Consider the following 13,414-nt stretch of genomic DNA (forward strand, 5'->3'; position numbering starts at 1 on the left):
GAATTATTCGACATACCTACATTCTAAAATCTAGGAAGAGTGATGTGTATACAGATGTTTACAGGCCAACTGTTGGTTGGTTTGCTATAACACGTAGCATTTTCAACACCGAGTGGTATTTCTTTTATTTTAAAAATGTGTATGTAACTGCTAATTTACCCTGAGTGAAATCTAATTTTGCTTTCGTCTTTCTTGTATTACGTGTCACAGCTGTAAGCCATGCACTACAACATTAATATCCACCTATTTGACCTCAGTTGACGTCATATTGAAAGTTTGCAACTACGTAGAATTTTTAGTGCCCTGCGTGAAAGGTGTAATTCACAGTGCCACCACAGTCTAACATATGTTAGGCTGTGGTGCCACTATAGAATACCACGAGCTGTCGCGGCTCACTTGCTTGTGTGATCCTGGCTTTAATCGATGTTTAGCATTCATACGTTCTGTCTTTGAGAACTGTTGAAGTGCTTTGCGATATTTGTTTGTTTTTCTTTTATTAACAACAAAACAGGTCGTCTGCTACAAATCAGGAAAACATTTTTAAAACGTGACAGTTATTTTACCACTATGGCTGTGAATTTCAATGTTATGTTTTGTCGGCATCCGCGCCGGGTGTCAGATTTTTTGAGGTTTCAAAGAAGATTCAAACATAAGAATACTCACTGGGTAAGAAATAATTTTAGATTTGTAACTTAACATTTCTTTGATACAGTTTTGCCGGTGTTAACTGCCTTTCTTTAATTTTCTTAAGCATGTGCACCACTATTGTTTTCTGAATATACTTCATGTTACCATTGTTTTAAACAGTATTGAACTTCTTTATAACATTTTAAACTTATATTTTTTCAAAGGTCTCGCTTTGTTCGCGTAGTGTGATAGCGTATTAAACTTATGGGCATCGGTGTATATATGTTGCTATGAACATTCTTCATGAGATTAGTTGCAGTGTAGTTCGAGAATCGAAGCTCTTGTACGTTTGCCATCCGTATACGGCGCTTGTGTGATCAGTGACGAAGGTTTCTGTAACACGACATTTAAAGTAACAGACAGCCAGTAACCCATTACATTAGAATTCTATATAGTTATGTAGTCCTGCTAACACCCTTGTGTCATCATGTCAGGCAGCCAATTTAGTAAAAATTTTTCGAGAAGTCACAGTGTATGATGATCTTAATGTCAGCTTGCTCTCAGACACTTCTGAGCAGGATGATCTCAAGCGGTAATTATCACTTTTTTTCCTTTGCCAGGACAAGAATTATCATTATCATGAGTAATGAAAGGGCTTTCCATTCCAAGATCATTTTATATGCATGCAAACTGCATTCAGTATAAAAGAACAGGTCTGAAAATGCTACTGACGAGAATTCTTTATAACATTACAGAAATGCATAGGTAGCAGAATATGTGTAGGAGGACAAATACTTTGGAGAACAAGAAAACTCTCAGTGTAATGTGAAACTAAGTCAGCAGTTGAGCTGATAGGATAACTCAGTGTCAGGCAATTAACGCTCCTTAATCTGTGGTGTTGTGTGATTTCATGATTGTGTTGGAGAGATGTGGTTTGCTGATCACTCTTGCAGTTATAATTTTGGCCATTTGACGCATTTTGAGGCCTCTGTTGGTCTGCGTGCATATTGGGACGTATTGTCAAAAAAAATATGACTTAAATACAGTTCTCTGATTTTTCACCGTTTCTTTAAATTAAAAGGAAACTGAAATAAAGTGTAAGGGAAAAGACAAGTGGTATTGCCACAGAATGATCTGTATAACCTCTTCAACGTGTACAACTTTGTCTTTTGTTTTCTGCCACATATATCAGAATATTAAGGATGTAGAGGCTTGTCTCACTAGGGGTAAGATAGATACTGCCTACAGGAAAATTAAAGAGACCTTTGGAGAGAAGAGAACCACTTGTATGAATATCAAGAGCTCAGATGGCAACCCAGTTCTAAGCAAAGAATGGAAGGCAGAAAGGTGGAAGGAGTATATAGAGGGTTTATACAAGGGCGATGTACTTGAGGACAATATTATGGAAATGGAAGAGGATGTAGATGAAGATGAAATGGGAGATAAGATACTGTGTGAAGAGTTTGACAGAGCACTGAAAGACCTGAGTCGAAACAAGGCCCCGGGAGTAGACAACATTCCATTAGAACTACTGATGGCCTTGGGAGAGCCAGTCATGACAAAACTCTACCATCTGGTGAGCAAGATGTATGAGACAGGCGAAATACCCACAGACTTCAAGAAGAATATAATAATTCAAATCCCAAAGAAAGCAGGTGTTGACAGATGTGAAAATTATCGAACTATCAGTTTAATAAGTCACAGCTGCAAAATACTAACGTGAATTCTTTACAGATGAATGGAAAAACTGGTAGAAGCGGACCTCGGGGAAGATCAGTTTGGATTCCGTAGAAATGTTGGAACACGTGAGGCAATACTAACCTTACGACTTATCTTAGAAGAAAGATTAAGAAAAGGCAAACCTACGTTTCTAGCATTTGTAGACTTAGAGAAAGCTTTTGACAACGTTAACTGGAATACTCTCTTTCAAATTCTGAAGCTGGCAGGGGTAAAATACAGGGAGCGAAAGGCTATTTACAATTTGTACAGAAACCAGATGGCAGTTATAAGAGTCGAGGGACATGAAAGGGAAGCAGTGGTTGGGAAGGGAGTAAGACAGGGTTGTAGGCTCTCCCCGATGTTGTTCAATCTGTATATTGAGCAAGCAGTAAAGGAAACAAAAGAAAAATTTGGAGTAGGTATTAAAATTCATGGAGAAGAAGTAAAGACTTTGAGGTTCGCCGATGACATTGTAATTCTGTCAGAGACAGCAAAGGACTTGGAAGAGCAGTTGAACGGAATAGACAGTGTCTTGAAAGGAGGATATAAGATGAACATCAACAAAAGCAAAACGAGGATAACGGAATGTAGTCAAATTAAATCGGGTGATGCTGAGGGGATTAGATTAGGAAATGAGACACTTAAAGTAGTAAAGGAGTTTTGCTATTTAGGGAGCAAAATAACTGAGGATGGTCGAAGTAGAGAGGATATAAAATGTAGACTGGCAATGGCAAGGAAATCGTTTCTGAAGAAGAGAAATTTGTTAACATCGAGTATAGATTTAAGTGTCAGGAAGTCGTTTCTGAAAGTATTTGTATGGAGTGTAGCCATGTATGGAAGTGAAACATGGATGATAACCAGTTTGGACAAGAAGAGAATAGAAGCTTTTGAAATGTGGTGCTACAGAAGAATGCTGAAGATAAGGTGGGTAGATCACGTAACTAATGAGGAGGTATTGAATAGGATTGGGGAGAAGAGAAGTTTGTGGCACAACTTGACTAGAAGAAGGAATCGGTTGGTAGGACATGTTTTGAGGCATCAAGGGATCACAAATTTAGCATTGGAGGGCAGCGTGGAGGGTAAAAATCGTAGAGGGAGACTAAGAGACGAATACACTAAGCAGATTCAGAAGGATGTAGGTTGCAGTAGGTACTGGGAGATGAAGAAGCTTGCACAGGATAGAGTAGCATGGAGAGCTGCATCAAACCAGTCTCAGGACTGAAGACCACAACAACAACAACATATCAGAATATACAATATTTGGTTGCTAAGGATAAACTTTAGTGTAACCTGGAATAACCTCAGATAAGACATAGCGAAAGAAATTGTTCCCAAAGTAGTGTAAATGGGAACTAATAAAATACTGTAGTAGATATGTAAAAACTGGGGTATACTCAGCAATGGAAGTGAATGGTATTTTCTTTGAAGTGTAATGTTGTATGTTGCATAGATGTCATTTTCACTGTTTCTGTCTGTATATTTTAGTTGTAGATGTTATTTAGTCCTTGTGGGTGGCTGCTTGGATTGTGTTGCGTACTATACCTACATTGGTCTAATGGATATAGCAAGTGTATTGAAAATTATGATACTGTCGTTTTGCATTTACCAATGACTTCGTCACTGGCTCTTCTTTTAAAAGGGATTGTGGTGACAGAGTGAACTGTAACAAAACATGATGCCTGTGTTAGATTTAAGCTGTCGGTTTGGTTGTATGTAGTCAAAGGTACAAAAAAACATAAAACCCATACCTTTCCACTGTGGTCTGGTGTTTGCAAGAGTTTCCTATTTTTGAAGATGTTAAGAACAAGAATGTCTCTGCCCAAATCCACTCTTCCTTTGGAAGTCTGTTAATTGGTTTTTGTTCTGATAATATTTTTGTGTTAGTGACGTCATCCAGTAGTCATTTCTTGGTATTGGAATCTGCGTCATGTAATGTTGTCATTCTTTTGGTACAGAATCACAATGTTTATTAATCCCACAAATTAACGTAGGATGATAAAAAGACAAGTCTAAATTATATATTGTAAGATGTAAGCAACAGCTAAGAAAACAGGAGACTAATCTAGAATATATACAGCCCAGGTCATAAATGAAGAAAAATGTTTTGTGCATAGTGTTACACATAGAGCTACAGTCACAATTTTTCCACCTCATGTTTATATGTGAAGAAATTTCTGAATTTAATAAAATCAAGAACTGTGATGAGTGGCTCTGTGTGCTCCTGTATGCCTATGTAAGTCAAGAAGAAAGTGCACCAAGACCATGAAACTGGCACATTACTGTAGTCTATGCCATGGTATAGATTATCATGCAATTTTTGGGGGCCTAATGGTAAAATTGATAAGACTAAGACATTGCTGTTGTTGCATAGGTATGAAACTTCAGTCCCTGTATATTTGGTCTTTGTGCAGGGTGCACACGAGAACTGACACACTTTATGCTTACTGTAGGGAAATACGGAAGCGTCCGATCCCGCCTGTCTGCTTTGACCCATGACGTCACAAATATGGCGGAAACAAAAACAAACAAACACACACACTTTCCACAAGAAGCCTAATGACACTAACGGGGCAAGCACGGGAAATGAGGTGTTTTGGGTGGGGGGCAAACTAAATATAAACAAATTTAGATGCCTTGTGTAGCTACAACGTGTAAGTGAAGACAGCCATGCATGAATACCCACCCACCTCCCCAGGGGTCGTAACCCCTGCAACCCATAGAAGATAAAGATGCTTCAGTAGCTGATTAGTGTTTTTTGTCTTTTTTTAAAAAAAAATCTCACGGAATAGAACGAACAGATCAGAAAGATAAATATAATAAACTAAAACAGAAATTCGAGGAAACAGATAATTAAAATAAGTAATAAGTGTTTTTAAATTAAAAAAAAAAAAAATCTCACGAGATAGAACGAACAGATCAGAAAAGTAAATAAAATAAGATAAAACAGAACTGGAGACAGCCACACTCAAACCAAACTCTGCGCCGTCATGACGTCACACGACAACACCCTTACGTCACGGGTCAAAGCCAACGCGTGGGATCGGACGCTTCTGTCGACCCTACTGTAGCACTACTGATTTTTTATGAGAATACATTTTGGGTCATTTTATGTGCTTCAATATTTTGATTGAGTTGGATTGCCACAACCAGTCTGAAGGTTAAATAGTACCATCAATCATGTGGATTAAATACCATCTAAAAACAACTGGATGGATTATCCAATAACAATACATTAATGAAATAGAGGTGAATGTCCCTAAGGTTCCAACATTGAAGATGAATCATAAACAAACTAGCGCAAATTCTTTGGTTCATGAAATTACAATTTGCAACAGTTTCATCATCTTCGCTGTACATTGACAGTCATCTCTGATCACTAAATCAAACATCTGTCACAAGTGTACCATATTCTGTCAGGCATCTATCCACTGGGTAAAATGTTGTTCCTGGTAGAGGGTGATTGTTGTAAATTTTGTTTTGTCAGTTGTCTCACAACTTTCACTTCCAACTGTAAGCCCATAGATTAGATGGATGATGACATTTTTCATGTTTTTGGAAGTTGCAATGGAAGTAACATTGCAATGTGTTCACTAGATGGCATAGTGCATGTCTGACAGAGCAAACAGTGCAAGCAATGCTGCTGTAGACAGGACATCCATGTCACATTCTTCCTTGAACAACCAGTCATTCTTTCTGTCTACAGCTCAGACTTCATGTATGACTGTTAGATTTGTGTGGTTCAGATTTTCTTTTGTGGTTTCTCATACTATTATGATGTGAATTAGTTTCTGTCCACTTCTCTCAAGCTTTGACAGATGCATATCAGGAAACTGATGTGTTGTGTATAGCATCTACGGGAGTATAATGTATTTAAATCGTGGGGTTCTTCAGTTTCTTGTTAGATGATCTACTTGTTTTCTTCCCTCTCACTTTGCTAATAATGAATTCAGGGAAGGGGAAAGTATCTAACCTTCTTGAAAAAACCACATTCAGTTTTCTTGAACGTTGTTATTTATTTATAACTCACCATTATAATTAAATTTGTTTGGAACTGTTATCTATAAATGCATGATTGGATTTACCTGAATTGATTTTGGCTCATCGGTTTGGTCCAGATACTGTTCTCTCACCTACGAAAAGAACTCCAATTTTTAAAAAATTATAATTTTGTGAGTTCTTTCTTTGTGGACGCCTTTTAATTTACCCTGAAGGATATATCAGGACAAATCAGGGCCAGATGGGGGACTACTTGCTCTTCAGCTCTCCATCGGTTGCATTCTAAAGCTCCCCTCTGAGTTAGACTCTTGTTGCAGATAAGGTGGTTTGTGCAAAACTGTTGTTGCACCACTGTCTTCTGGGAAGAGAGAATCCTGTTAGGCTACCTTCAGAATAAGATCTGTCACGAGGTCGGAGTCTGCCAAGTGATGTCCGGTGGTCACTGATGTTGATGTTGTTGAACTGGTTGGGGCCTGTTACAGATGGATGTCTTGATTTCGGTCTCAGTTGCTGCTATGTAAGGGAATATGGATTGGCATTACATTTTTCCAACTGTGATTTGAGGGCTGCTAACCATCTAGTTTGGGGAGGTGTGATATTGCTCAGTAATAGCAGCCACAGGATCGGAGTTGTTCTAGTAGTTCGAGTTATGGTTCACATTGCACAATTTAACTTTGTATTGACAAGGTAGGTATGGCAGGTATTGATTCAGACAGGAGCACAGTATTGTACGGTTGAGTGTATAAGGGCTTTTGGGCTGATTCTTGGCTGTAGCATCCCATGACATATTGGCCAGCTTCTGAATCAGATTAGTTCGAGTTTTGATTTTTGCTAATAATTTTTCCAGATGATGTCTGAAGGGTGGGTGTTCTCTTGAGAGTGGTACTGACATACATAGGACCTGGATTATGTTTTAACAGTCTCCATCATAGTAAATGACAAGAGTTCTTTGAGATGGAATGACGTAACTTCTGTTTTGGTTGATCTGACTTGAGTCCCCATTTTTTGAAATATTCACTAATTGTGCTGAGGTCTTCTGACAGTACATCCTCAGTCTGAGTAAAACTTGGACTTTGGGTACAAAGGCAATACCATCTGCATGCATGAATTGAGAGATGTTGTTGGTGGCATGTTTGAGATGTATATATTAAAGGAGCTAGTACAGACCCTTGTGGTAGGCCATTTTGTAGGCTATGGAAAGTGTTTGACTACCCGTTAAGATGTACTTGAAAAAATCTGTCACTGAACATCTCATTGAGTAGATGAAGAAATAATGTGTAAGGAATCAGCTGGTACACCTTGAGTAGTAGTCCTTCTTCCCAAACTGTACCACGGACTGCACTTAAACCAATAAATACAGCAGATGTTTTGAGTTGTTGTTGGAATCTTCTCTCTGTGTGGGTTGTGAGCAAGAGGACCTGATTGTAGCAGCTTCTTCCTGGCATAAAACCAGCTTGCTCTATTGGTATGCTATTGCATAAAAAGTTTGTAATCTGTGCATAAAGTATTCTTTCAAGGATCTTGAAGCAAATGCATAAAAGTGTGATTGGTTTCTAGCTTTCTGGCAAAGTGATGTTTTTCCCTGACTTAAGAGTGCCAATAACTTTGCTTCTCTTCAAAGGTTCTAGTAACATGCAACTTCACAGGATATCATTGTAGGAATTTAAAAGCCATTGTCGGGCATTTGGACCCATGCGTTTAATGAATTCAGTGTATATGTTGCCTAGCCCTACAGTTTTTCTGCATTTTGTTAGGTTGTTTGCAGCACCCACTGTGGTAAGGTCTGTAATAGGAAAGAGCTGTTGATGGCTTTAACGAATATCCGTAGTTGCATATCTCACCTCTCTCTTTTGTGTCTTGTCAAAGATGGTCATTGATAGCTTTTAATACTTTTGACTATGAGTGTAGCTGGAGTTGATTATATCAAATGAGTAGGCAGCATAAGGAATATCTTTGAACAGTGTTTTCATTAAAATGTAACTCTTTTGTAGTGGCACTAATTATTTCAGCAATTCTAGTAGGCAGCCAAATTCACAAGAAGCAGACTCAAAGTTTCCCCTCCAGTTCACAAATAATGGACAAACTGTTAATTCCAGAATGTATATCAACACACTTTCCTATGAAAGTTTCATTTGTGGGAAATCCCTAAATCACAATGTGAAGTGGACTCGCAAAAAAATCGAAGTGCCAATACTTGTGCTGTGTGGCCACTTGCTGCCCATAAATCAAATCTCACAAACTTTAAAAAATGGGGTTCCCTATGATGTCATTCTGTCCTAGTGATATGCAGTATATTACAATTTAATAAAACTTTTGGATCAGTTGGCTAACATAAATAATGAGAATTTCATATAAATGATGCTCAAACAGGGATGCAACAGGGGGATGGGCTCTGACCATTGCTGTTCAGTTGTCTGCTTGAGACAGTAGTCAGAGAATGGAACACAAATATAAAGAGTGCTGTAAGATTGGATTGCAAAAAGAAGAACCTTAAAGTATATTGCATTGCATTTGCAGGTAATAGAGGCCTTTCTGCCAAAACAATGGAAGAAGCACAGGAGCAAATCCTTGGACTAAAAAAAACAAGCAGCTAAAATAGGTCTTCACATCTCCTTCAGAAAGTCATAATAACTGTCAGTAACTCATGTAAACACCTCAAAGTCCAAGGACAAAGCCTGAAATAGTAAAAGAATTTACAGGGTGATAATTATTGAACTATATGTAATAAAATCATCATAATTTCTGAACGGTTTGTGTTACGACGTTCAAACTGCACAGTTGGCCGCAGGACATGATGGGAATTAGCATGGGCATATGCCTTGTTGCTGTCGGCCATTTGCCCGTGAAAATGTTAAGATACAGCGTGCTGAGTGTATAGCGCTTGTGAAGGCCCACCATGTGAGCAGTAACAGCACAACTGGAGGTCAAAGGAAGTTTGTGACTGAGTTCAAGCTGAAGACAACCAGTCCAAGAATGCTAACAATCAAGAATTTGATTTGCGAGTTTGAGAGAATGGGCAGTGTTCATGATGAGAGTGTTGGCAATGTGCTTAAAAATGCCTGAAAACATTGAGAAGACACGCATTGTGCTTCAAACCAGCCCCAGGAAATCAATCAGATGAGCTGCTCAACAGGTGGTAATGAACTGGGAGACACTGTGACAAGTTGTTGTTGAAGACCTGCATCTTTTCCCGTACAAAATTCAAAACCATTAGCCAGTAAGCGATAGGACCATGGAATGATGTGAATATGGTTTGGTTTAACAAAAAAGCCCACTTTCATTTGGATGGGTGTATCAATAAGCAAAATTGGCACATTTGGGGGACTGAGAATCCGCATTTTGTGATCGAGAAGTCTCTTCACTCTCAATGGGTGACTGTTGCGTGCAGTGTCCAGTCACAGAATAATCGGTGCAATATTCCTTGATGGCATGGTGGCTACCGAATGGTTCATGAAGGTTTTGGAAGATGATTTCATCCCCATTATCCAAAGTGATCCCTGAATTCGACAAGATGCGGATCATCCAAGACGGAGCTCAGCCCCATCAAAGCAGGAGTGTGTTTCATGTTCTGGAGGAACACTTTAGGACCACATTTTGGCTCTGGGGTACCCAGAGGCCACTAGTATGGGCCTCAATTGGCCGCCATATTCTCCAGATCTGAACAAGTGCGACCCCTTTTCTGGGGCTACATTAAAGACAATGTGTACACGAGTAATCCCAAAACCATTGCTGAGCTGAAAACAGTCAATCAGGATGTCATCAACTGCACTGATGTTCCAACAGTTCAGCAGGTCATGCAGAATTTCACTATTTGTCTGCACCACATTATCACCAATGATGGCAGGCGCATTGAACATGTCATAACCTAAATCGGAATATGTGTAGTGACGTTTAAATGTTGAATAAAGTGTGTGCATGCCATGGTTTGTAAGTAATTTATGTTATTTTTATATATTGTTCAGTAATTGTCAGCCTATATATATCTTGGAGAATGGATTAGTAGGAATCCTGTGGAAAGCAAAGCAGTGAAATACAGAGAAAATAAACTTGAACTTGCCTTCCAGCTAACAAAAGATACATACAACAAAAAATCCCTTTTCTGGAGATCCAAAATTACACATTACATGACAGTGATTTAGCCAGAAGTACAGCATGCAGCAGAAACACTAAACATGAACTTTCAAGGCCGAATGGAGAAACTTAAGATAAAGGAAAGAAAAATTTTAATGAAACTCATAGGACCAAAATTCAAAGGTAATAAGATAGTATGTCAAAAATGAAACTTTCTACAAAAAAATTGAAACACTTTCAGATACAATGTGAAAAAGGAGGATAAATTTTGATGGGCAACTTCTCAGAATGAATTTTAATAGGTGAACCAAACAAATTTTTGACTTTTTCCGTAGCCACAAAATAAAACCCAGTTGGTATAAAGAAACTGAGAAAGACCCAGTAGAATTAAAGATTTCAGAAAAAAATCACTCATCAATCAAACAGCTAAATTAATTACTAAAGATGAAAATATAAGGTTCCAAGACAGATCTACACCTAAATCCAAACAGACCCTCTCGGAAGATGAAAGGAAATGAAGAAAGAAGAAATACTGGGTACTGAGAAAAGAACAACACACAAAAAATGATTGATCCAACATTCTCCAAAGAGGGTGAGATGAAAGAAGAGGAGATGGTGCTCAAATGCATGTAAAATTATATCAAACACTATACATGTATAATTAATAGGTTCTCATAAAATATAATTTTAAAATGAATATTCTATTCCTGACCTAAGACATAAGTACTCTGTAAATTTTTAATATTAAGAAAAAATGGGAAAATTTAGAAAATAATTTATCTAGTTAGTGGTATAAGCATTAAATGTTTGTGAAAACATACAATTGAAAATCCGATATGGAATAGAACAGTTGCCTTAGTTCATGGAGATAACAGTGGTCTTATGCATGTTAGTTATGCTTACATGAGTATGTGGGAATTTTGTTGTCTACATCCAATGGATGACTTTGTCCGATAGCTGAGTAATATTCAGCAGTACTTCTCATTGTGCCTTTCTGCCACTCAGTACCCCCTTTAAATGTTTATAAGTATGATTTGGTGGAATTCCCACATCAGTCACTTGTGGCAAGAGTTACATCTATACACCAACAAAAGTATGTCATTGCCTCCTGACTAAACCTCTTGAGCCAGCCCAGCTACCTGCCCATGTGCCTTCTCTGTCCGTTAAATATCTTGACCACAGTCATATGAAACAAATGCAAAAGGGGCCCTTGTTGCCTCCTGTAATCTGGATACCGGCTTCTTGTTTATTACAGTTTTTAATGAATTTCTGGCAATGATTGTTTAACGATAATGGAAATTTCTGGATGGAGCAATACTTAAATAAGGGAAAGACAACCACTCCTTAACAGTGGACCAATGTGTGGAACAGAGAAACACATAACAGACAACAGCACTCATACTAGCTTTCGAGCACTAGCTCTTTTTGTGCCAATAGTACACACATACACAGACACCCAAAGAGCACACTCCCATGTGTAATTGACTGTTTTGCTAGTCTATTGAACCGCAGATTATGTAACCATTCTTTTCTCTCCGCAAATTGAGACATTTCAAACTCTGTTTGGTGCAACCACTTACCTTTTAGGTACCAAAGAAATCTACTTTAAAATACTAAGTGGACAGCTACCAGTAACCTGAAGTATTTATGTACTTTTTGTCATATTTAGTTATTGGAGCATGATATTTTCTCAGGACACTGACTCAGCTGTATGAAAGTTGGGAATTTTAGAATTTTGCCCCCTTTTGGAAAAGTTCTGTGGATGCCCATGACCTATGCCAACCCTAATGGCACAATAGACACATTTGGTACGATAAGTCCCTTTAAGTTTTCCAAAATGGAAATACCACCACCTCCATACACACACAGAGAAAACTGGTTGTGCAGCATTTTTAAAGGAACTGGTGCTAGAGTTTTCTAAGTTAAGCTGCAAGCTGATGGCTTAAAATTCATTCCTTTAAGTGTCCCTCACCAGAATTCTGTAACACATTGAAACAACCTCTCAGGAGTTCCCTGGTGATTATTTGTGGTCTCTGTTGGAATGTATGTTTAAGTTACTCAGAAGCTCTTCCTCAACACTAATTAAATGTCTCCTCAAACCAAAATGCAGGTGTTCATACTGTAATCTCTCAAAAACACACACACACACACACACACACACACACACACACACACACACACATATATAGATATATATATATAAATTGCCCAGCATGTTCTTCAAACCAATTGTGAACAATTGTGGCTCAGTGGCATGTTGCATTGTCATCTCATGGAATTCATTGTACTGCCGGTGGTCTGCATCTTCCCAACACAGTGTTTCGATGTTGTAATTCGGTGTCTTCATCAGGTGTTCCCTGCGACTGGTTGACAAGCTGACCGTGTTCCATATTTATGGCTGCGCAGTGTCTGGTGTTTCCTATGCTGTCCAGGCCCACTGTGGCCATTTATGGAAGAGCTATTTATCTCTAGGTGTTCCGTTATCCATCTGTGCCCATTTACACTGTTTTCCCCAGTGGTGGCCATGCCAAGGCGTTCTGTACTAGGTCCACACCCACCAGGCAAACATATTTTAACATCGACTTACTTCCTATGTGAAGGCCAGTTTCATGAACAGAATGAAGGAGCAGCGATGGATACTTGTCTTCGGTAGTGGCAAACTTTTTTGTGATGAGATTTGAGGATGAGGCAATTATAGTTACTGCCTGCCAGTCTACCTGTTTCTTCAGGTACGTTGATGACACATTCGTCAATTGGCCACATGGCTGGAAAAGACTGGATGAGTTCCTTGGCCAAAGGAACTCAAGATACCCCAACATTAAGTTCACAGTGGAACTAGAGAAAGATAATCAACTTCCATTCCTGGATGTCCTGGTGAAAAGGAAGATAGATAGGACACCAGGACACAGTGTGTGTAGGAAACCAAAACACGCGGACGTATATTACAGGCTGCCAGCTGCCATCATCCAGTGCAGAAGAACAGGTTACTGAGAACACTTAT

The 13,414-nt window shown here is 38.7% G+C and overlaps 1 protein-coding gene across 1 annotated transcript in view; it reads left to right on the top strand.

Moving 5' to 3' along the window:
• Nucleotides 1-472: 472 nt before the first annotated feature.
• Nucleotides 473-13,414, top strand: part of LOC126458129 (5-methylcytosine rRNA methyltransferase NSUN4) — a 94,548-nt gene continuing 81,606 nt past the window's right edge. The window contains exon 1 of the mRNA XM_050094965.1: nucleotides 473-666. Coding sequence (XP_049950922.1) covers nucleotides 568-666 — 99 coding nt within the window. The 5' untranslated portion in view covers nucleotides 473-567. The remainder of the gene's footprint in view (nucleotides 667-13,414) is intronic.

Source organism: Schistocerca serialis, chromosome 2, assembly GCF_023864345.2.
Source record: "Schistocerca serialis cubense isolate TAMUIC-IGC-003099 chromosome 2, iqSchSeri2.2, whole genome shotgun sequence".
Lineage (NCBI taxonomy): Eukaryota > Metazoa > Arthropoda > Insecta > Orthoptera > Acrididae > Schistocerca > Schistocerca serialis.